Here is a 21,470-nt window from a genome sequence, read left to right on the forward strand (position 1 = left end):
TCCTGTCAACCCACCAGAGCCTCCTCACCTCTCCTGTGACATGCAAACACAAGTTGATCATGGAGGAAGTCGTATCTCCTCATCAAAGTTATTCCAAACCACCCTCTTCCTCTTTCCTCCTCAGTCCCCATTGGCTCCTCCTCCTTCCTTCTCACTCCCCATTGGCTCCTTTTCCTTCCTCTTCAGTTCCCATTGGCTTCCCTCGGGGCTCAGTTCTGCTATCCATGCAGTTTATGCTTCATGTTTTGACTCCAGCTTGTTTAAATTTTGCTTGGCTGAATAGAGGAGATGTGTGTGTGGGGGAGTAGTGATTCACCACAGATGATCAGAGATAATTAAAGCTTTTGGCTGTTGCCAGCCTCATGGGACAGTCTCTCCTCAGTTGTAGTGATCAGATCCTTTGCAGAGAGCCAGGACCCAGGCCTGGAAGACCTCTCCCCTCCAGGACCCAGGCCCAGAAGACCTCTCCCCTCCAGGACCCAGGACCCAGGCCTGAAAGACCTCTCCCCTCCAGAGAGCCTGGACCCAGGTCTGGAAGACCTCTCCCTTCCAGAGAGCCTGGACCCAGGCCTAGAAGACCTCCCCTCCAGTGAGCCTGGACCCAGGCCCGGAAGACCTCTCCCCTCCAGGACCCAGGCCCAGAAGACCTCTCACCTCTCCCCTCCAGGACCCAGGACCCAGGCCTGAAAGACCTCTCCCCTCCAGAGAGCCTGGACCCAGGCCTGGAAGACCTCTCCCCTCCAGAGAGCCTGGACCCAGGCCTGGAAGACCTCTCCCCTCCAGGACCCAGGCCTGAAATACCTCTCCCCTCCAGGACCCAGGACCCAGGCCTGAAAGACCTCTCCCCTCCAGAGAGCCTGGACCCAGGTCTGGAAGACCTCTCCCTTCCAGAGAGCCTGGACCCAGGCCTAGAAGACCTCCCCTCCAGAGAGCCTGGACCCAGGCCCGGAAGACCTCTCCCCTCCAGGACCCAGGCCCAGAAGACCTCTCACCTCTCCCCTCCAGGACCCAGGACCCAGGCCTGAAAGACCTCTCCCCTCCAGAGAGCCTGGACCCAGGCCTGGAAGACCTCTCCCCTCCAGAGAGCCTGGACCCAGGCCTGGAAGACCTCTCCCCTCCAGAGAGCCTGGACCCAGGCCTGAAAGACCTCTCCCCTCCAGAGAGCCTGGACCCAGGTCTGGAAGACCTCTCCCCTCCAGAGAGCCTGGACCCAGGTCTGGAAGACCTCTCCCCTCCAGAGAGCCTGGACCCAGGTCTGGAAGACCTCTCCCCTCCAGAGAGCCTGGACCCAGGTCTGGAAGACCTCTCCCCTCCAGAGAGCCTGGACCCAGGCCTGGAAGCCCTCTCCCCTCCAGAGCTCAGACACAAGTTCTGGATGAGTTCCTCATTCTGGGCACATGTCTCAACCCCCTTCACATGTTCGAACAATAATCACCTCTCCGGTTCTTTCCCAACGCTCCCCCAAAGCTACATAGTCTGCACCCTTTTACAGACAGGACCACCCCCTCTTTCCCTGAAAATCTACTGGTAGAAAGTGTCTCAGAGTACAGCCTCCATTATCCTCCCCCTCCTGCCTTATTGATGCTCAAGGACGTCTTTCACTCCAGCAAAGTGCTCTGAAAGTTGGGGATGAAATAGAGAATGTGGGGGAGGGATGAAGAAAGTTAGAGGGAGAAGGACTCTCGGATCCTCTTAAGTCCAAAAAATGTCGGTCGTCTGGATAAGGGTGCGTGATGAGTGTGAATCAGAATTCGATCATGATCTCATGATGATCTCATGATGATCTCATGATAATCTATGATCTCATGATGATGTCATGATGATCTCAAACGTGTGAGGCCACCTGCAGATGAGGTCACTGGCTTCATGCTTCAGCTCGACAGGAGGCTCCTGTCTTCTGAGCACATGCCATTATGCGGACGTTAGGGTCTCTTACGCAACGTTGAATGATGCCAGACTCTTTCCAAGCTGCTAAGTCCCGAGGTCATTCTGTGACCTTGATTCTGTGGGTTGTCAGTCATGACATGCGATCGCGCACGTACGCACACACACATACACACACACACACACACACACACACACACACACACACACAGTGGTTAGGTCAGAGACAGGGATGCTTATCTCCACTTGTCAGATGAGAAGTGGTTTAGATTGACGTCATCATTTCCTCTCCTTATCTGTGTTGGAGGTGTTGCACATGGTGCTGTTTTGTGAGTTTCTTGAGGAACGTCACAATGGCTGTGGGATTTATGTCTGTGGGACTGTGAATAAGTGTGTGTGTGTGTGTGTGTGTGAGCGAGTATGTGTGCAAGTGTGTGTTTGAGTAAGTGTGTGTGTGAGGACACAGTGCTATTGTAAGCTCCCGTCCTCATCCCAGAGTGTCCAGGTACAATACATGATGTCCAGATTCAGACTGTGGGGACAGAGGGGACAGAGGGGACAGAGGGGACAGAGGGGAGAGAGGGGACAGAGGGGACAGAGGGGACAGAGGGGACAGAGGGGACAGAGGGGAGAGAGGGGACAGAGGGGACAGAGGGGAGAGAGGGGAGAGAGGGGAGAGAGGGGAGAGGGGGAGAGAGGGGAGAGAGGGGACAGAGGGGACAGAGGGGACAGAGGGGACAGAGGGGACAGAGGGGACAGAGGGGACAGAGGGGAGAGAGGGGAGAGAGGGGACAGAGGGGACAGGGGAGAGAGGGGACAGAGGGGAGAGAGGGGACAGGGGGGAGAGAGGGGACAGGGGGGACAGAGGGGACAGGGGGGACAGAGGGGACAGAGGGGAGAGAGGGGACAGAGGGGACAGAGGGGAGAGAGGGGAGAGAGGGGACAGAGGGGAGAGAGGGGACAGAGGGGACAGAGGGGACAGAGGGGACAGAGGGGAGAGAGGGGAGAGAGGGGACAGAGGGGACAGAGGGGAGAGAGGGGAGAGAGGGGACAGGGGAGAGAGGGGAGAGAGGGGACAGGGGAGAGAGGGGACAGAGGGGACAGGGGAGAGAGGGGACAGAGGGGAGAGAGGGGACAGGGGAGAGAGGGGACAGAGGGGAGGGAGGAGAGGGAGGGGACAGAGGGGACAGGAGGTGTTACCGTGACAGCGGGCCATGGCTCTGAGCTCTGGAGTGTGACGCTCCTCGTCCATTAAGATGTCCCCTCAGCCTGCTGCCACCACATCCATCTAATCAAACGCCTTCATATTTACACCTCACTGGGCCTCAGGTCTTTGTGTCGGAATCTAACAGCAGGAGCTGTCACTGGATTGCTGCCTGGCTGGTTGGTTGGCTGCCTTGCTGGATTGCTGCCTGACTGGTTGGTTGGCTGCCTTGCTGGTTGGCTGCCTGGCTACAGTAGCTTGACTACTGACTGGCTGCATGGCTTGTTGGCTTGTGAGATCTGAGTGTAGGCATCTTGGAAGAGAGAGCAGGTGTGTGTGTGTGTAGTGAAAAGGTTCTGCGTCTGTGCTCTCCCAGTGCCTTTGTACCTTGTGTCTGTGCAAACTTTCATGGCGAATAAATCTGATTCTGATTAACGTTTGGAAATGGCTGTAAACTCCTTCCCTATTGTTGTCCTGCTGCTGTTGCCCCGGGAACCACGGCAAAGAGGCTCTTTGTGTGTCTTGTTCTGTCTCTTGACCACCCTGTGTCCACATAGCAGAGGGGATGTGTCCTTCTCTCATCTCCCTCATAGCTGTTTTCAACAGACAACAACTGGAGTGTGGTTAAATGTGTGTGTGTGAGAGAGTGAGCGAGTGAGTGAGATGGATTGCGATCAAGTGCGTGCGAGTGACTTGAAAATGCGCGAATATAATCATTTTTTTGTTCTACACCCCCGCAGCTTGTTTCTGAAACGCTGGGTTTGTCCTCCCAGGTTAATACTGTGTGGTGCCATGTGCATCTGAGCTCAGCTTTAATCCACTGGTCTTCCTGGAACGGAGAGCACGTCTGGGTGAGGGGATTGAGCGACACAACCTCCTTCATCATCGTCATCATCGTCATCATCACGTCACAGGGTCAGGTCTCCCTGCCATCGTGCATGAGGGCAGGAGCAAGCACTTTCCTGGCTGACAGATGAAAAGATAGGCTGTTTATTAGAACTGTCAGACATTTTCTGTTGTCTGCTCTAATCTCTTTAGTGTGAGTGTGTGTGTGTGTGTGTGCGCGCCGGAGTGTGCGTTTTGCCGTGTGTGGCAGCTTGTGTATGTGTGCTGCGTTGTGCTGGCGTGTGTGGAGCTGTAGGGCTCATGGATGGGAGACTGCATTTCCTCTCCTCTCTGGCAGTCTCCCCAGAGATATCACATAAGAAGAGGAAAAAAAAAAGGTTGTCTCCTCCATCTCTTCTACTCACGTCTCGTTTCGATCAACAAGCATCCCAGACTGGGGTGGAAGAGTGCTGTTCAGGTGGCTCAGCATGGGGCTGAATGCCAGACACTTCCCATGCTTATCCAGCTCGTATGTGAAACCCAGACTAGTTCAGCTGTCTTGGACCACGTTCCCAGGCCAGACTAGTTCAGCTGTCGTGGACCACATACCCGGGCCAGACTAGTTCAGCTGTCGTGGGCCACGTACCCAGGCTAGACTAGTCCAGCTGTCGTGGGCCACGTACCCAGGCTAGACTAGTCCAGCTGTCATGGACCACGTACCCAGGTTCATACCCTCCTGTCACTCCTGTTTGACTTCAGACTGGGGAGCGGTTGATCACACACATACACACACACACACAGACACACTCTGTCTTTTTGAGAGAGAGTACTTGCAAGGAGAACATGGTATTCAACCTGGCCTTGTCAGTGTAGCTGAAAGAGAGTGCTGCTCACTTGCATCATCAGCAACAGCATCAGGGTTCCCACGGTGACTGGATCTCTGAATGGGACAGTGCGGGACCTGGCAGCACCCATGTGGGGTTCCAAGGTGCTGGTGAACCCCACACCTGGCCTGTATGCCGTGAACGCTGGAACCTAAACGGTTCTCTTTTTTTCCTCTCTCTTTCTCGCAGACCTCCTGAACGGTGCCCAGGAGAAGTGTGACCTGCCCTCCCTGGACGGCTTTCCTCACTGCGAGGGCAAAATTAAGGTAAAGACACACACACACACACAGCTCTGGACCTTTGATTGTCACTGGCGTGTGTGTGTGCGTGCACCCATGTACCCTAGCAGACAGGGTGGTCATATCACACACACCATCTGCTCTGCTGCTGTGGAGCTGTCTCTGATAACGTCATCGTGTCAGGGAGAGGTCGATACCAGGCTAGCCTGGTCTTTGCAGCCAGGGGCCTGGACACCCATTATGTCAGTCTGGCCTCTGCAGCCAGGGGCCTGGACACCCAGCAGGTCAGCCTCTGCAGCCAGGGGCCTGGACACCCAGCAGACTAGCCTGGCCTCTGCAGCCAGGGGCCTGTACCACCAGCAGGCTAGCCTGGCCTCTGCAGCCAGGGGCCTGGACACCCAGCAGGCTAGCCTGGCCTCTGCAGCCAGGGGCCTGTACCACCAGCAGGCTAGCCTGGCCTCTGCAGCCAGGGGCCTGGACACCCAGCAGGCTAGCCTGGCCTCTGCAGCCAGGGGCCTGGACACCCAGCAGGCTAGCCTGGCCTCTGCAGCCAGGGGCCTGGACACCCAGCAGGCTAGCCTGGCCTCTGCAGCCAGGGGCCTGGACACCCAGCAGGCTAGCCTGGCCTCTGCAGCCAGGGGCCTGGACACCCAGCAGGCTAGCCTGGCCTCTGCAGCCAGGGGCCTGGACACCCAGCAGGCTAGCCTGGCCTCTGCAGCCAGGGGCCTGGACACCCAGCAGGCTAGCCTGGCCTCTGCAGCCAGGGGCCTGGACACCCAGCAGGCTAGCCTGGCCTCTGCAGCCAGGGGCCTGGACACCCAGCAGGCTAGCCTGGCCTCTGCAGCCAGGGGCCTGGACACCCAGCAGGCTAGCCTGGCCTCTGCAGCCAGGGGCCTGGACACCCAGCAGGCTAGCCTGGCCTCTGCAGCCAGGGGCCTGGACACCCAGCAGGCTAGCCTGGCCTCTGCAGCCAGGGGCCTGGACACCCAGCAGGCTAGCCTGGCCTCTGCAGCCAGGGGCCTGGACACCCAGCAGGCTAGCCTGGCCTCTGCAGCCAGGGGCCTGGACACCCAGCAGACTAGCCTGGCCTCTGCAGCCAGGGGCCTGGACACCCAGCAGGCCAGCCTGGCCTCTGCAGCCAGGGGCCTGGACACCCGGCAGGCCAGCCTGGCCTCTGCAGCCAGGGGCCTGGACACCTAGCAGGTCAGCCTGGCCTCTGCAGCCAGGGGCCTGGACACCCAGCAGGTCAGCCTGGCCTCTGCAGCCAGGGGCCTGGACACACACACACCAGTCTCACAGAAAGAGCAGTAGATTGAAGGGCGTTTGATTTGTCAGAGGTATCGGACTGATCCACTAGTTCCAGCCCGGTGGGTGAGACTAATCAAGTTCACCCAAACATTACACAGTATTTACATTGTCGTAATTGATTCGGGCCTGCAGGAACTACATTGACTTTCACAGAGGGACACCCAGTTCGGTCCAGCTTAGCTCTGTTTGGTCCAGTTTAGCTCATGTTGGTCTATATAAGCCTTGCTCGTCTCGCCGTTTGCGATGGGATTATTGTCTCGGGATTTAGGTCTCAAGTGCTCTGTGCGTGGCGATTAAAGGTCACAGTTCAAGAAGGATTAGATAGGGGTTGTGAAATGGGGATCAAAGTCTGGCCTCGTATGTGGGCAGTCAAATGAGCTTCAGTTCAGTGTTCTTTTCTTCCAGCCAGCTCTGTGATGAAGGGGTTTGCAGTTGCAGCTGTGGCTGCGCTTCTAATCAAGTTTCCATCCTTTGTTCTTTCAGTCACTGTCATCTCACTAAGCTGTTCTGATATAAAACCAACACCAAAAGAAGAGACGCAGATGCTAATGGCGCTAATTCATCCAGCATGCTGATGCTGTCAGGCACGCCATCCAACCTATTTGACCGTTCTAATCAACGCTCTGGCTCGCGTCGTGCGTTTTCACACGCCAGTACGTACAGCCCACCCCCTCTGTTAGACTTTGAAAGGTCTGGAGGTCACATCTCCAGATCACATGACTCCCCTCGCGCACACCAGACCTGCTGGCTCAGCTGTCAATCATGTGGGTTTACTGGCTATGCTGGCTCAACCTTTCGCTCTGTTCATAACAACCTGGATGGAAACTTCTAGACTATGGAAATAAGACTCAGACGAATGGAACGCAGTTATTTCTAGACGACGCCGCCCCTCGCTCCCTCACCGTCCCTTCCTCGCTCCCTCCAACCCACCCCCTCCCTCTAGCCGCCCCCAATATCGTAACCTCCGCTACATCGATTTTCCAGACGGTTCTGCTTTTCTCCATCTTCTAGCCTAGATCCCCCCCCCCCAACTCTACAGTCCTAATGTGCCCCAACTAATGTCTCTCCTCCTCCTCTTCCTCCTCAGTGGATGAAGGACATGTGGCGGTCGGACTCCTGCTACAATAACTACGGTGTGGATGGATCCACCTGCTCCTTCTTCATCTACCTCAGTGAGGTGAGAGAGGGAGAGTGAGGGAGGGAGGGAGGGAGGGAAGGAGGGAATATCCTGGCATAGCGATGGGAGGAGAAAGGCAGTGAGAGAGGGAGAGGTTGTACAGGGATAGGAAAGACAACAGGGGAGAAGGGTGTGCAGGTTGCTCATTGCCATTCCTCACGTGTCAGGAACGCTCGCTTCTCATTCATGAACACCACGTAGCCTTGACGACACCACTGCGCCCTCCATGGTGGTCCAGGGCTGTTTACTTATTGATAGGACTTTATCTGTTTGCGTGTACTACTCAACAGTGTGTGGGAGGAATGCTAAAACACCGCCCACAACATTCAGACACCTCCTTTAGATTCCTCAGACATTCAAAAACACTAAACTGTGTTCAGGAAAGATGTTCCCTCTACTGTATTTCATGTTGAAGCTCTTTGAAAGCACACCATCTCATGCTGAAATGATCTGGTCACAGAGCAGCACATGCGTTGTGCGTTGTGAAAGAGCTGTGCTTGGTGGAGGGGCAGTGTTGGACGCCCGACCAAGGTCTCTGTTAACTGGATGGAAAAACTTCAGGGAGGTGGGGGAGGGGCAGGGGAGCGTGTGGTAGGGATCCAGGTAGAGCTCTGCACAGTGAGTAATCTTTCTATCTCTCCTCTCACCTCCATCTCACTCTCTCTTCACACACACACACACACACACACACACACCCTCTCTCTTTCTCTCTACCCCCCCTCTTCTCCCTCTCTTTCCTTTATCTCTCCATCCTCCCACCTCTCTCTCTCTCTCTCTCTCTCTCTCTTGCTTGCAGACCCTGCTCCAGTCACGTGAACTGCCGTTGCCATGGAGACTTGCATGTATTTCCATATCGTACCAGCTTAGCTCTGTCTCCCCTTCTTCTTATTTCAATCCATTATCTTCTGACAAAGACACACACACACATATAGGCACACTCACTCCCAGTCCAACCATGTATAATTTATACTTGTCGATAATTTCCTCCACCCAGAGGGAAAGGCAGGTCAGAAAAAGAAAGAAAAGAGAGTGATTAATGTCCGTTTTTTAAAGGTTGTGGTTCAAAGGGGCCAGGAGTCTGTAGAATGAATCTGTCCTCCTGCCAAGGGCCTCAGTGTGGACGGATGAGCCAGCCTCTAGGCTGTCACTGATAACACTGGGCACGCCATCTCACACGGCACTGCACAGCACACTGCTCTGGTGACTGACCCACTCCATGAGAGAGGAAGGGACAAGGAGGAAGGAGGGGTTAAGAAAACTAACTACTTCTCTATGGGGGGGGGGGGGGGGTGGATGGAGGTGTTAAAGGGAGAGAGAGAGAGAGCAGAGAAATAAAGAAGCAGAGAGGAAATGAGAAAGGAAAGGGAGAGAAGGAGAAAGAAAGGGAGAGTTTAGGAATAAAGATGAGAGGGAGACAATTTACTGGCCCAAATTTACCATCCAGCCCTTTGAAGTGGTCAGAGCAGCAGTCCAAGGATGACTAACTGCCGGTGTGGGTTTGAGCTCAGCTGTGAAGCCAGTCGAGCCAGGCACTGCTTCAAACACTGAGGTCTGAGAACTCAGAGAGGACAAGTCTGTCAGCGGGACACCTGCTTTCACACCGAAACAACTACCCACCTAATAACGTGTCTCCTTCACCGTCTCTCTCTCTCCCTCTGTCTCTCTCTCTCTCCCTCTGTCTCTCTCTCTCTCCCTCTGTCTCTCTCTCTCTCCCTCTGTCTCTCTCTCTCTCCCTCTGTCTCTCTCTCTCTCCCTCTGTCTCTCTCTCTCTCCCTCTGTCTCTCTCTCCCTCTGTCTGTCTCTCTCTCTCTCTGTGTATCTGTCTCTCTGCATCTCTCTCTCAGCTCACAGGTCCTAAGTGAGCAGTAATGACCCGGGTTGTGTTGTCATGTTGGGGCTTCTGACTGAGGGCTGTTGTTGTGTTGCTAGGTGGAGAACTGGTGCCCTCGTCTGCCATGGAGGACCAAGAACCTGAACGACGAGGCAGACCGGAGGAGCCAGGTGAGTGTGGAACCCTCCAGAACCCAAACCCCAGCCCGCACCTACCAGCTGCTCACCTTCAGCCCTCACCCCCCACCAGTTCCCCCACCTACCAGCCGCTCACCTTCAGCCCTCACCCCCCACCAGCTCCCTCACCTACCCACACACATGCAGTAGCAGCCAGTCACCTTCACTGACCCTAGCCCCCTGGAAATCCCCCCACCTACCAGGAGTCCTTCATCTCTCCAGACCAGCATGCCAGCAAACGCCCCTCTGAGGTCATGATGGCTGTAATTGTGTGGAATTTTGGCGGTCCTGGAAACGGCTCCACGGGGTGTGTTCTCCGGAGCAGAAATGACCTCCTGATGCTGAGACAAAGCTGTTAAAGTGTGGCTCCCGGCCCGCTGTCTGGCATTGTGTGCTGGTCTCCCACTGTGCTGGCTCACTGACTGGGTGAATGACTGACATCACACAGATTTACAGTGATCTCTGTCACCATGCCAACGGACACTTGCTTAAACCTCCTACAATGCTGTCTGGGCCGCAAGGCTCGGTGTCTACCATCACTCAGGAGTGGAATGAAGCCAATCACACCCAAAGCCTCCAACAACCCTCCCTCCCTCCTTATGACTCCCTACCTCCCTCCCATCCCTCCCTCTGATATCAGTCTCTGGGAGTGAGCCGGTGTCTTCCTCAGATCCAGTTAACGTGGGTGGGTTGATTTGAATCCTGACAAGCAAGCGTCCACTTCTCTCAATGATTTCCTGTCGTGATGAGCGACGGTAATGTGCCCGGGAGGCGTTGTCTCACCAGCGCTGGCCGACGCTCAGGCAGCTGAGCGGCCTCTCCCTTGCCCCGACACACACAGAGCCCTCCTTAAATATGAGCCCTAGATATAACATAAAAAAAAACCCAGCTGAGAGATGTCTGGATTTATTTATATTTATCAGTTATACCCTCAGGCCTTCCTGAACGACCTTGTCCTTGTAGGACAAAGGGATGGAAAGTAGCTGGGTTGTCTGTTTGGGAGGTGACTCTGAGGAAGTCTTTCTGATGCTAGTCTTTCAGACTGCACTGGAGGTGCGTGTTTGGGGGGTGGAGAGCCAGTCGTGATGAAAGCCCGTTCTCCGTTCTCTCTCTCTGTCCACAGACGGACATCCGGACTAGCTTCGACGAGCTCTACCGGGTCATGTCCCGACGGGAGGAGTTCCGCTGGATGATGCTCCGGATCAAGCGCATGGCGGAGCCCTGGGTCAGCGCCATCCGCTCGCTGGCGGGCAAACAGAACCTGGCTAAACGCAAGAGGAAGAAGGTGGGCCTGCCACACAAACACACACAGACACGCAGCACACACACACACACACACCCAGACACGCCCTCTCAGATACTGAAAGAGAAGAATAGCCTGGACCACTCTCAGTGTAACACCCTGGTATGTGAAAAACAGAGACACGGAAAGTCCATTGTGTCCCACAGAGGAGGAGGAGGAGGGTGGGGGGGTGGCGGCTATACCTGGCCCCCCATGATTAATAATGTAGGCTGTGGCCTCCATCGCTCTCAGGGACGATGAATAATCCACCTCCTCTGGGTCTCTCTTTGTGAGGAGAGGAGGAGGAGGGTGATGGGAGAGGCGGCTATATTATTGTTGTCACGTCAAAGAGTCCTGTGGAAGCAGACAGCAGCCTCAGTGTTGTGAGACGCTCAGCGCCACACTGCTCAGCGCCACACTGCTCGCGCCAGAGGGTTGGCATCCCCATGACAGCCAGCTGAGGAGAAGGAAGCGTACATAGAAGCCATGCTGAAGCTTGGCTTTATTACAGCGATAATCTCGTCTTCTTATTAATCCCCCAAACAATGAACCGACGGAAAGTGTGTCAGAGCCTGCATGCACAGCTCCACTTCTTAGTTATTGGATTTCACCCTCTGGCAAAGTGATGAATAGAAGAGAGCTGGATTGGTTCTGATGTTGAACGCAGAATACAGACTGTCTGTCTGTCTACTACGACACGTTTTTGACATGCATCCTTTTTTGAAGTACAAAAAAAAACACAAGAAGCTTTCAAAACGTGAAGATAATAGCTCTCTTTTGTGCTATTTAAGGTACAGGCTCTGTGACATCCAGTTTAGCAGCTTCAGTGACAAAATTAAACTGGCTTTGTTCAATTTCTCCCTGCTCATCCTCCCCCCTTCTGTCTTCTCCTTATCTTCCTCTCCCTCCTTCACCTGCTCTTCATTCCCCTTCTCCTCCTCCTCGCCCCGTTCCGCCACCCCCCTCCCCATCCTCTTCGACCTCGACATCCTCCGCTTCCTCCTGTTCCACCTCCTTCCTCCCTCTCTTTCCCGCCTCTCAGATCCTGGTGCACCTGGGTCTGCTGACCAAGGAGTCGGGCTTCAAGATAGCGGAGAACGCCTTCAGCGGGGGCCCTCTGGGGGAGCTGGTGCAGTGGAGCGACCTCATCACCACCCTCTACCTGCTGGGTCACGACGTCCGCATCTCTGCCTCCCTGGCCGAGCTCAAGGAGTGAGCACATACACACACACACACAAACACATACGTGCTCACACATGCACACGCACACACACACATATACACACACACACACACGTATGCACGCACACACAACAGTATACATTCAGTCCAAGATTGTTTCATGATGATGATGTTGACATCTCTGCCCTGCAGGATCATGCGGAGGGTGATGGGGAACAAGTCCAGCTGCCCCACCCAGGGGGACAAGGTGGTGGAGCTCATCTACATCGACATCGTGGGTCTGACCCAGTTCAAGAAGACTCTGGGCCCGTCCTGGGTTCACTACCAGTAAGAACCTTCTACCTTCCAGGCCCTCTCACCTGCTCCAGTCATCATCCATTACTACTTCCGTACTAGTCTGTTGTTTTGTAGGCCTTTTGTCTCAGCGAAACTTGCGCTTAAAAGTGCCTGGAATGACCTTAAATGTTCCTCTTCCTGATTGGGCCAGGTCTCCTGTGTTCCTCTCCCTGATTGGGCCAGGCCGCCTGTGTTCCTCTTCCTGATTGGGCCAGGCCGCCTGTGTTCCTCTCCCTGATTGGGCCAGGCCGCCTGTGTTCCTCTCCCTGATTGGGCCAGGCCGCCTGTGTTCCTGTCCCTGATTGTCTCAGGGTCAGACTTACGACATCCTCTGATGTAGTCGTTCTGGAGAGAACAACATCACAAGCCTGGCTAATGGCTCTGAGATTTCCTCCTAGCTGCCCCTCCAGGTCGTTTGCCTTCAGTAACAGGTTTAGAGTGCATCCTGTTCCAGCTACTCAGGAGGAAACTGACTCGAGGATTTGAAATGGTGTTGGCAGATGTGGTGGTGCAGGGTCCAGCTGGCGTGTTGAGTGAATTCCTTTTTTCTAATGGTCACTTATGCTGTTCCTGTAAAACATTGAGTCACTCATCAAGACTCTGTTGGGTGTGCACAATCGCTCGTTCAATTCTAGAAAGTCATTTTTGTCTTAATGCGGTTCTATTTCCCGTCTTTGTCTCTGCTTCTCATCCTATAACCCCTTTTAGTTTCTCAGCCTCTTGTGAAGGTTGAATTACACGCCTCGCCTCTGTGCCTGGTGAATAACAGGCTCTCTCTGTGAAACTTTTCGAATATCTTACCCAGTTTAATTTGTCGGGGAGATTGGATCAGCGGTGCCTGATTCGTTTTGAAGTGTCTCTCTTCGTTTCTGTCACACGCCAACAAAGCAACACTGGAACTCATCTATAGACTGATAGGGCCTCAGAATTAAAAAATAATTTCCCAGCCGTCTCAATGAAGACATGTTTCAAAGCTTTATGCAAAAAACCCTCTCTGTTTGTGAGGATGAATGCCCTCAGTCTAGTGGTCTGAGTGGAAGGAGAGGCAGGGCATGATGGAGAGAGGCTGAGTGAGATGGAGAGAGGCAGTGAGAGGGAGATGGATAGAGAGAGGGAAGGAGAGGCAGAGCGAGATGGAGAGAAGCAAGACAGTGATGGAGGGAGAGAAGTGAGAAGGAGGGAGGGTGAGAGAGAGAGAGAGAGAGAGAGAGAGAGAGAGAGAGAGAGAGAGAGAGAGAGAGAGAGAGGAGAGAGAGAGAGAGAGAGAGAGAGAGAGAGAGAGAGAGAGAGAGAGAGAGAGAGAGAGAGAGAGAGAGAGAGAGAGAGAGGAGAGAGAGAGAGAGAGAGAGAGAGAGAGAGAGATGGAGTGAGGGGGAGAGAGAGATGGGAGGAAAAGGGAAAGGTTATCCCTGTGTCATTAACCTCCCAAAAGACATTCTTCTTCTCTCTTCCTCTAATTAGTCATCAGTGTTACCTTTAGTAGTCCTGCCTGGTCATGTACTGCCCACCTTACTGGACAGGAAGGCCAGCGTGTCCCCGCCCCCCTCTGTCCTGCGTTACGTAGCACAGCTCCACTTCTGTCTCCTGAGACACGCTAAAACAGAACCACAGCTCTCACCTTACTAGGTGCAGGGAAAGCATTCTGCAGGTTTATGCCCCCCCCCACACACACTCACACACCCCCTCCACCGCATATTGATGTGTTGCATTGTGGTCCGTGTGTGTGTGTCCTGCAGGTGTATGCTGAGGGTGCTGGACTCATTTGGCACAGAACCGGAGTTTAACCACGCCCACTACGCCCAGTCCAAGGGACACAAGACCCCCTGGGGCAAGTGGAACCTCAACCCCCAGCAGTTCAACACCATGTTCCGTAAGTCCATCCCCAGCACTGCTCCGGGGGGGGGGGGGGGGGGCTGAGGGTGGGGGAGGGGAACAGAAAATGACATGGGCTGGGGAGGAGGAGAGGAGGAGGAGGACTAAATTAAATATCGATTAATTAAAAAATAAATCACCAAGGCTTAGGAGAGGAGGGTGGAAGAGAGGGTCCGGGAGAGGGGGAGAGAAGAGAGGAAGGCTGATGCAGAGCAAAATGCTAGCCAGTCTCCATTCTCGTTTTCAGAGGCCTGACCCCATGCTGGGCTGCCATCCCATAGAGGCTCAATGGGCCCTTTGTGAACAGGATAGGCTAGGACATTCTCACAAGACATGGAGCGTTTCAGGAAAGGCCAAACCTCAGCTCTCAGGTTAGATGATATCTGGGGTACAGCAAGTGTATGTCGCTCTCACCTGCCGTTTGGACATTGATACTGTAAGGGTGCCGCCGTCGGGGGTTTATAGGCTTGTTTACCGTTGCCATGGGGGGGGGGGGAAATACCCTTTCTGTTCTTCTGTGGCGTTGGACCTCTGCTTCTCCACAGCTCCGTTCAGCCTCAGGGGGAGAGGAAGTTGTCGCACGACCGCTGCTATTGTGTGCGAGAACAATCCAACCTGAGTTGTTGACGTGAACGTTGTTCAGCTGCACCTGTGTTTGTGTGCCTCCTCGTATCCGGGAGATGAAAACGTAGCGGAGGACATTCAGACAAACGAGGCCATACAGGGGACATTGATTCCTCTGGTGCCTTCTGGGGGTGAGCTCATTACCATAGAGCAGCCTTGCATCAGTCACTGTTGGGGGGTCGGGGGTGGGGAGAGACGGGGAAGGATAGAGAGGGAGGGCGAGGGGAAGTTAGGGAGGGAGAGGGAGAGGGAGAGGGGGAGGGGGAGGGAAGGAGGGGGGAAAGTGAGGGAGAGAGGAGAGGGAAGTGAGGGAGCGAGGGAGGGAGAGGGAAAGAGATAGTGAGAGATGGGGTGAGAGGGGGACAGAGAGAGGGAGGTAAATACAGTTGTTGCGATTTAACCAATAGGACCCAGCGAGGTCACACAAACACAGAAATCCTCTGTTGAGCCAGTAAGTGTTTAGGTAAAGCTCTAATCAGTAAACTAAACCTGCACACGTCAGTCCCTGGTTCTGCAATTCACTTTTCCTCGTTCGACGTCCTCTGATTTAGAAACAGAGTATGTACACAGTATAGGCTTGTTTATGCTGGGGAAGCAGCAACCCTCAGTACAATAGCCCCTTTGAGACACCAGTGTCCACTGACTCCACAGAAGCATATCATGCAAATCAATGTGACATATAGATGACCACCAAATGCGTGATACTTCATAGGAACCTCAGGGGACGTTCTGCGTCTTCATCTGGGATACGCTGACTGTGCGTCTTTCTGAATAGTAAAGTCAATTCAGTCACTTCCCTCCCCCCTGGGTATGAGTGACTTCTAACGAAACATAAACTACAAAACCCAGCACCCCTCTTTTGATCTTTCTTATGCGTCAGCAGCACCAACTGACAGATATGTCCCTGTCTTATCCCTTGTGAAGTACTTTGTTTTTCACAAAGCCACCATTGTTCAATATCCTTTTCCTTGAAAACGAGTGTACTGGGCATCTAGCAGGTCGTGTGATCTGGGAAATGATTAAACAGGTGGGGACATAAGGGGAACTTCCCATCACCCCTTGCTGCCTCAGAAACATTCTTCCTCTTTGTTTTGGGTTGTCTGTCAAATACTTCCCCCTCACCGTTGGTATGGTGACACCGTAGCAACACTGACAGCCCTCATTGTGACACGTCATCACATCTTCCACTTCCCGGTGGTGTCGGGCGTGTAAACCAGGGATGTTTAACATAAGCAGAAGTGCAGTGGTAAACACAACTGACCTCATCGCATGGCAAGGGGACTGGGGATTGTTACTACAGCATGATAACAACTCCAGTTGTCTTAGAGCAATGAGCGGTCTGGCACCAGAGTCCCTCTCCCAGCGTTCACACCAGAGAAAGACACAATGTTTTCCGTTCCGCTTCCCAGTTGGCCAGGGTCCTGAGTGGGTCTCCAATGAGTTCCTGTTTCACTGTCCAGGCCCAGGGATCGCCTGGCATCCCTGCTGTTTACCTCTTTCTCTCACTCTCTCACTCTCTGTCTTCTTCTCTTCTCCCTCCACCTCCTCTCTCTCTCTTCCTGTCTTCCTATCTCCCTACCTCTCCCCCTTACCTCTCTATCTTTTCCTCCATCTCTCTCTCTCTTTTCTCTCTCTTTTTCTCTCTCTCCTTCTCCGCTTATGTCCTTCTCTCCCTCTCCAGACCATGACCATTCCATCTGTGCAGTTTGAAACACAGTGGATGGGATTTGCAGGACACACACACACGCCCCTTGGATGAGATCACTTCTTTCCCCTTGGCTTGGTCCAGCTGCTGCAGTGCTAGTCCACACCTCCTGTCAGGATCTGCCTTGGCACCAGCCACCTGACCAGCTGGACATCTGCAAGGGTTGGTGGCCTCACTGCGGCCCAGTGTGTCCAGGTCGTCAGGCAGTCTGTTTGGAGACGTCAGGGGAACAGAGCCAGCTCCTCTGTTGTGACATGTGCCTCTTTCAGAGAAGACAAATCAATTTAGTTTTGAACTCTTGGGGATTTTTCCTTTTCCCCTCAAGTTTACACTTTAAATGTTATTTGCAGAGTCTGATTGATTGTGTGTGTGTGGGTTTCGGTGTCTAAAAGATGTCGTGTTTTCAGACTTCCCACCTCTGCAGTTTAAAGTGGTTAACAGAATACAGGACAACAACAACAACATTCTCATACTGACAGCTCTGACCTTGACCCATCTTTTTGGAGCTCAAAAACAAGCTGAAAAGATCTCCGTCGTCCTGCAGATAAACATGTGAACGCAGTTTCTTTGATGCTTTGATTTTACAAAAGCAATTTTTTTGAAGTAGCTTTTGAATCTTGGCCGAAATGCAAGCATCCGAAGAACGAGTTCTATTCATTTCTTGGGAGAGTATGTTTTTACGTGTTTAACATGCAAGAAGCCACTGATGAAAACAATATGGGCCCAGTGCGTCTAACTCGCTAAACGTCCTCATCAGCCAGATGGTAATTTCCTTCCACCCCCAGCAATTAATAATTAATGCAGAAATAAAACATCTGATTATGGTCTGATGAAAGCTGCTTAACATGTGGAACACTTCCAAAAAAAGCGAGGCAGCGTTGCGTAACGCCCTGCTGCTGCTCCTGTGCTTTAATGAGGACGGTGTCATCACCGCTCGCTGGGCTGAGGCTGAGACTGGGCTGAGGCTGGGCTGAGGCTGAGGCTGAGGCTGGGCCAAGGCTGGGCCGAGGCTGAGGCTGAGGCTGGGCCGAGGCTGGGCCAAGGCTGAGGCTGAGACTAGGCCGAGGCTGGGCCAAGGCTGAGGCTGGGCTGAGGCTGAGGCTGGGCTGAGGTTGGGCCGTGTGACTTGTCCCAACCTACTCTCACAACAACAGTTTGTGTTGTGAACAGATGGATAAAGGATTGTCCCTTCTGCTGCACGGCAGTTTATTCCACCCTCCCCACACACACACACACACAGTAAAAGTCTGCAAAGCGTTATGAAAGTTCAGTGCTAACATACGCTTGTCACGGCCGTGGTTTCCTTCTCTTTGTCCACTTTCCGTTTGAAAGTAAATCTCCTGGTTAAGTGATTCTTGGGCCTGATTTCCCCTCCGCGGGCCGTCTTGTGTGACTACAGTGTGGTCTGTAATTAATGCACTCCCTTTTGGCAGTCAGATATCATTTAGCAGAGTGTGAGCTGCAAATCTACATTCTACATTCGTTATTGTCACCATTGTGATTGTTACTGCTGCAATCCTCACAGACAGTCCTTCTGCCCCGTCTTCCTAAGGAGTGTGTAGAAACTCTCTTACTACTGCGTAGGGAAAGGATGAGCTAGACTTTCGGCAGTCTCTCCGTCCGTATTGATCCTCACTGTTATCACAGCGGGCTATGTGTCCTTTCATCACTCCCAGAGCCGATCTGTCAATGTGTGTCCCAACAGTTTGGCCGTGGTCTACACTCACTGTGGGTTACATCTTAGGAAACAGGGAAACAGTCCACTTGCTGCTTACTGACTGCTTACTGGCTGCTCTCTGACAGCTCACTGACAGCTCCCTGGCTGCCTCCCATCTCTCTCCTGTTGATTGACAGGTCTGTGAACAGGAGACAGTGACACGTTAGCGTAGCCGCGGCGGAGCTCAGATTAACAGCAGCAGGTCCAGCCAGTTCTGTGGCGGCCTCTTCATGGAATGTGTTCTCTTGCGATGATTTGCATTTTCCATTTCTAATTTCAACCGGTCAGTACACTCTCTCTCTCTCTCTTTCCCTCCTTCTCAGTAGTCAAGTCGTGTTGCCATCACTACCACACCCAGACCGTCCTGATAACAAGCCTGTTTCCTGTGTGGGCTAACTGGAGGTTAACTAGTTATCGGGTCATTAGTAGAATTCATTGAAAAGCCTTTGCTCTGAACGGGTCCGCCCTGTTCTGCTGACTGTACCAGGGCAGCTTCTAGACCATTCCAACTGGGGGGAGGGGGGTAGGGGGCAAGCTGGGGCAAGTTACGTGAAACATTGTTTTGTGTAAATTGTTGTCATCCAGTTTTCTTCACTGCATTGCAGGCATTAACATGCAAAAGTATAATTCAAGTTCTAAGTCTTCAGACTGTACATTTAGGGGGGGGCAAGCTTGTTGTGATGGTGATGTCCCGACTCTCACCGCCACTCCTTCAGGAGGTTAAGACGGCTGTGGTGCTTTAGAAGTTCACCTTGTCATTATGTCCAGACCACACATTCGAGAAGTATTCACTCCTGTGTGGTGCGATAATGTGGTAAATACAGAAAGGCACATGTATGGGGTGAGTTGCCGGAGGCATTGATCTCTGAGGAGCTTTCAGTGACTGCTATCACAGCACAGGAAAATGTTCCTTTTACCTTTTGTTATTTTTTGTGTGATCTTTTGTGCTTGTAATCGACTCCCAAGTGGTCGAATGTCCTATTACAAAGGACTTGCACTGCATTGTGGGTATGCTGTACAGCCAGTGAGTTCTCTCCGGAGCCTGTGGTTTCTCCGTTGCTACTACTGAGCGTGCTCAGGCAGCCTGTGGCAGCCAGAGGACTCCTCCTACTCCCTCCCAATTGGCTCCTACGACTTCCACGAAATGACCCAAATGACATTATGCATGGGTTGCCCGCAGTGCGGCGGCGTGTCTCATCGAGGGGGGGGGGGGTCGCTGATTGAAGCGGACTCAGCGTCGTCTTGGCATCGTGGGGCTAGCTGGGGTCTCCACGACGACGCTCTCCTTAGGCAGCCACCTGTCACCATCACTTCCCCTGAGCGATGACAGAGGCGTCGCACGCCCCCTCTTCCCCTTCTTTTATTAAGGAAAGATCCATCCCAGGCTCCCCCGTGCCTCACCCGACCCCCCCCCCCTTTCCAACCACCTCACCCCCACCTCACCCCCACAAATAAGACACACTCTGGTGTGCAGTAAATGAAACATCATTCTCACAACATCGACAGGCTGATGACAGTTTCCGCCTGGGGGGAAGAAAAAAGTAGAAATGGTCCTCGGCTGTGTTGAGGAGGCTGTTTGATTGCATGTCAGGGGCCGCCCAGCAGCATACGGAGCCTGCTGTTCTGCTCCTCCTGGAGAATGCTTCACAATGACAGATTCACAACCTGTTGTCTCAGCGCATCCTTCTCCTGCTCTGCCCGCCAAGACTGATGGCAGCCCCCTACTCCCCAACCACACACACACACACCCCCATATGCGTCTGGGCCTAGGGGACCTGACACTGGCATCATCACCGCGCTGCGGTGCGTCGTGAATCCCTTTTCTTCTCTCGATTTCCTCGTCAGATTTCCTCGTCAGATTTACAGCAGCTTCTGCAACAACAGTTGGCCCGCGGCGGCGTCGGGAGAGCCCGTGCGCTCAGCAGAGGCGCCGTAAATCTCCCGCGCTAACCAGAGAGAGCTACGGCCGCCACGGGACCCCTCGGAGCGTGTCGACAGGGCCGCACGCACGCCCCTAATCCCCTCCCCGCTCGCTGACGCCGCCCCTCGCACACGCCAGGGCGAGAGGTCAGAGATTTATCCCCGGTTTGTTGGCGCCTTGACAAATGTGGACGGCTTATTCGCTTCTTTATTTTTCATTTCAAGGCTTTTGGGTTAACATCATCTTAGGTTGTTTCAAAAAATAAATTACAACCTCTTTTTTTTTTTTCTCTCTCCATAATCCCCTTAGCCCCGGCCACCTCGTGAGAAAATGTATGAATTCTTATCTTCAGATTGGAGGCTTCAAACAGATGGTGCTGAGGTGAAGCTCTGCCAACACTCTGCTGCTGCCCAGTTGATCTGCTGGCCTCCCGAGTTCCCATAGTAACCGTCAGCCAATCTTGCGATCGAGGGGACGGAACAGGGGGCGGGTTGTAACCATGGAGCCTCTCGTTCCAATGGTCCTCCTCGTGTTCCGCTGGTGGAATGTGTGAATGTGGCTAGTGTGTAAACACAAACACCAGACTTCCTTCATCTGCTGGTGTCAGTCGCACAGTGAATGGGAGGAATTGTGATGGTGGGTTTTCGACATTGTGGATTGGTCAGGGACTGTCTGTGTGGAGCACACCGTGTTCTCATTCAAGTTGAACCAACCATGAACCAACCATGCTTTATAGACTCATTAGAAAGGCTTAATAACAGTTTCCCCAGGTTTACACATGGCAATTAAACAGTATCAGCCAACATAACTCCTGCTTGTGGATGTCTGTTACGTCGTGTCTACTATTTGTTTAGACTGGACAGTGTGAGCCAGTCGATCTTACAAAGAGTGTCCGATTCATCTCTTTACAGCATCTACATCTACTTCTCTGCATGTATGACTCGCAGAGTGAATATTTTAAGCAACCATGATGCAACAAATGTTTGAGATGTATTCCTGTTGGAAGGTGTGTGGGGTAATGTGAGCGTTGCTGTGCGTCCTCAGCCCACACGCCAGACAACAGCTTCCTGGGCTTCGTGGTGGAGCAGCACCTCAACGCCAGCGACATTCGACACATCGACGACATCAAGAGGCAGAACCAGTCCCTCGTCTACGGAAAGGTCGACAACTTCTGGAAGGTAGGACTCTTCCACCGTTTGACGGGGGAGGGGGGGCTGGGGGGGGGGGGGGGGGGGGGGGGGGGGGGGGTGGGGGCTGGGAGGGCCACGGGGAGGGGGGCTGAGGAGTGGGCTGGGCCGAGGGA

The 21,470-nt window shown here is 53.5% G+C and overlaps 1 protein-coding gene across 2 annotated transcripts in view; it reads left to right on the plus strand.

Moving 5' to 3' along the window:
- mgat5 (alpha-1,6-mannosylglycoprotein 6-beta-N-acetylglucosaminyltransferase) overlaps positions 1-21,470 on the plus strand; it is a 52,703-nt gene that overhangs the window by 12,916 nt on the left and 18,317 nt on the right. For both annotated transcript variants that reach the window (XM_047030946.1, XM_047030945.1), the window contains exons 3-10: positions 4,987-5,063; positions 7,432-7,521; positions 9,451-9,522; positions 10,652-10,813; positions 11,853-12,022; positions 12,185-12,319; positions 14,065-14,198; positions 21,212-21,345. In XM_047030946.1, the coding sequence (XP_046886902.1) occupies positions 4,987-5,063; positions 7,432-7,521; positions 9,451-9,522; positions 10,652-10,813; positions 11,853-12,022; positions 12,185-12,319; positions 14,065-14,198; positions 21,212-21,345 (974 nt within the window). The remainder of the gene's footprint in view (positions 1-4,986; positions 5,064-7,431; positions 7,522-9,450; positions 9,523-10,651; positions 10,814-11,852; positions 12,023-12,184; positions 12,320-14,064; positions 14,199-21,211; positions 21,346-21,470) is intronic.

This window comes from Hypomesus transpacificus, chromosome 12, assembly GCF_021917145.1.
Source record: "Hypomesus transpacificus isolate Combined female chromosome 12, fHypTra1, whole genome shotgun sequence".
Classification (NCBI taxonomy): domain Eukaryota; kingdom Metazoa; phylum Chordata; class Actinopteri; order Osmeriformes; family Osmeridae; genus Hypomesus; species Hypomesus transpacificus.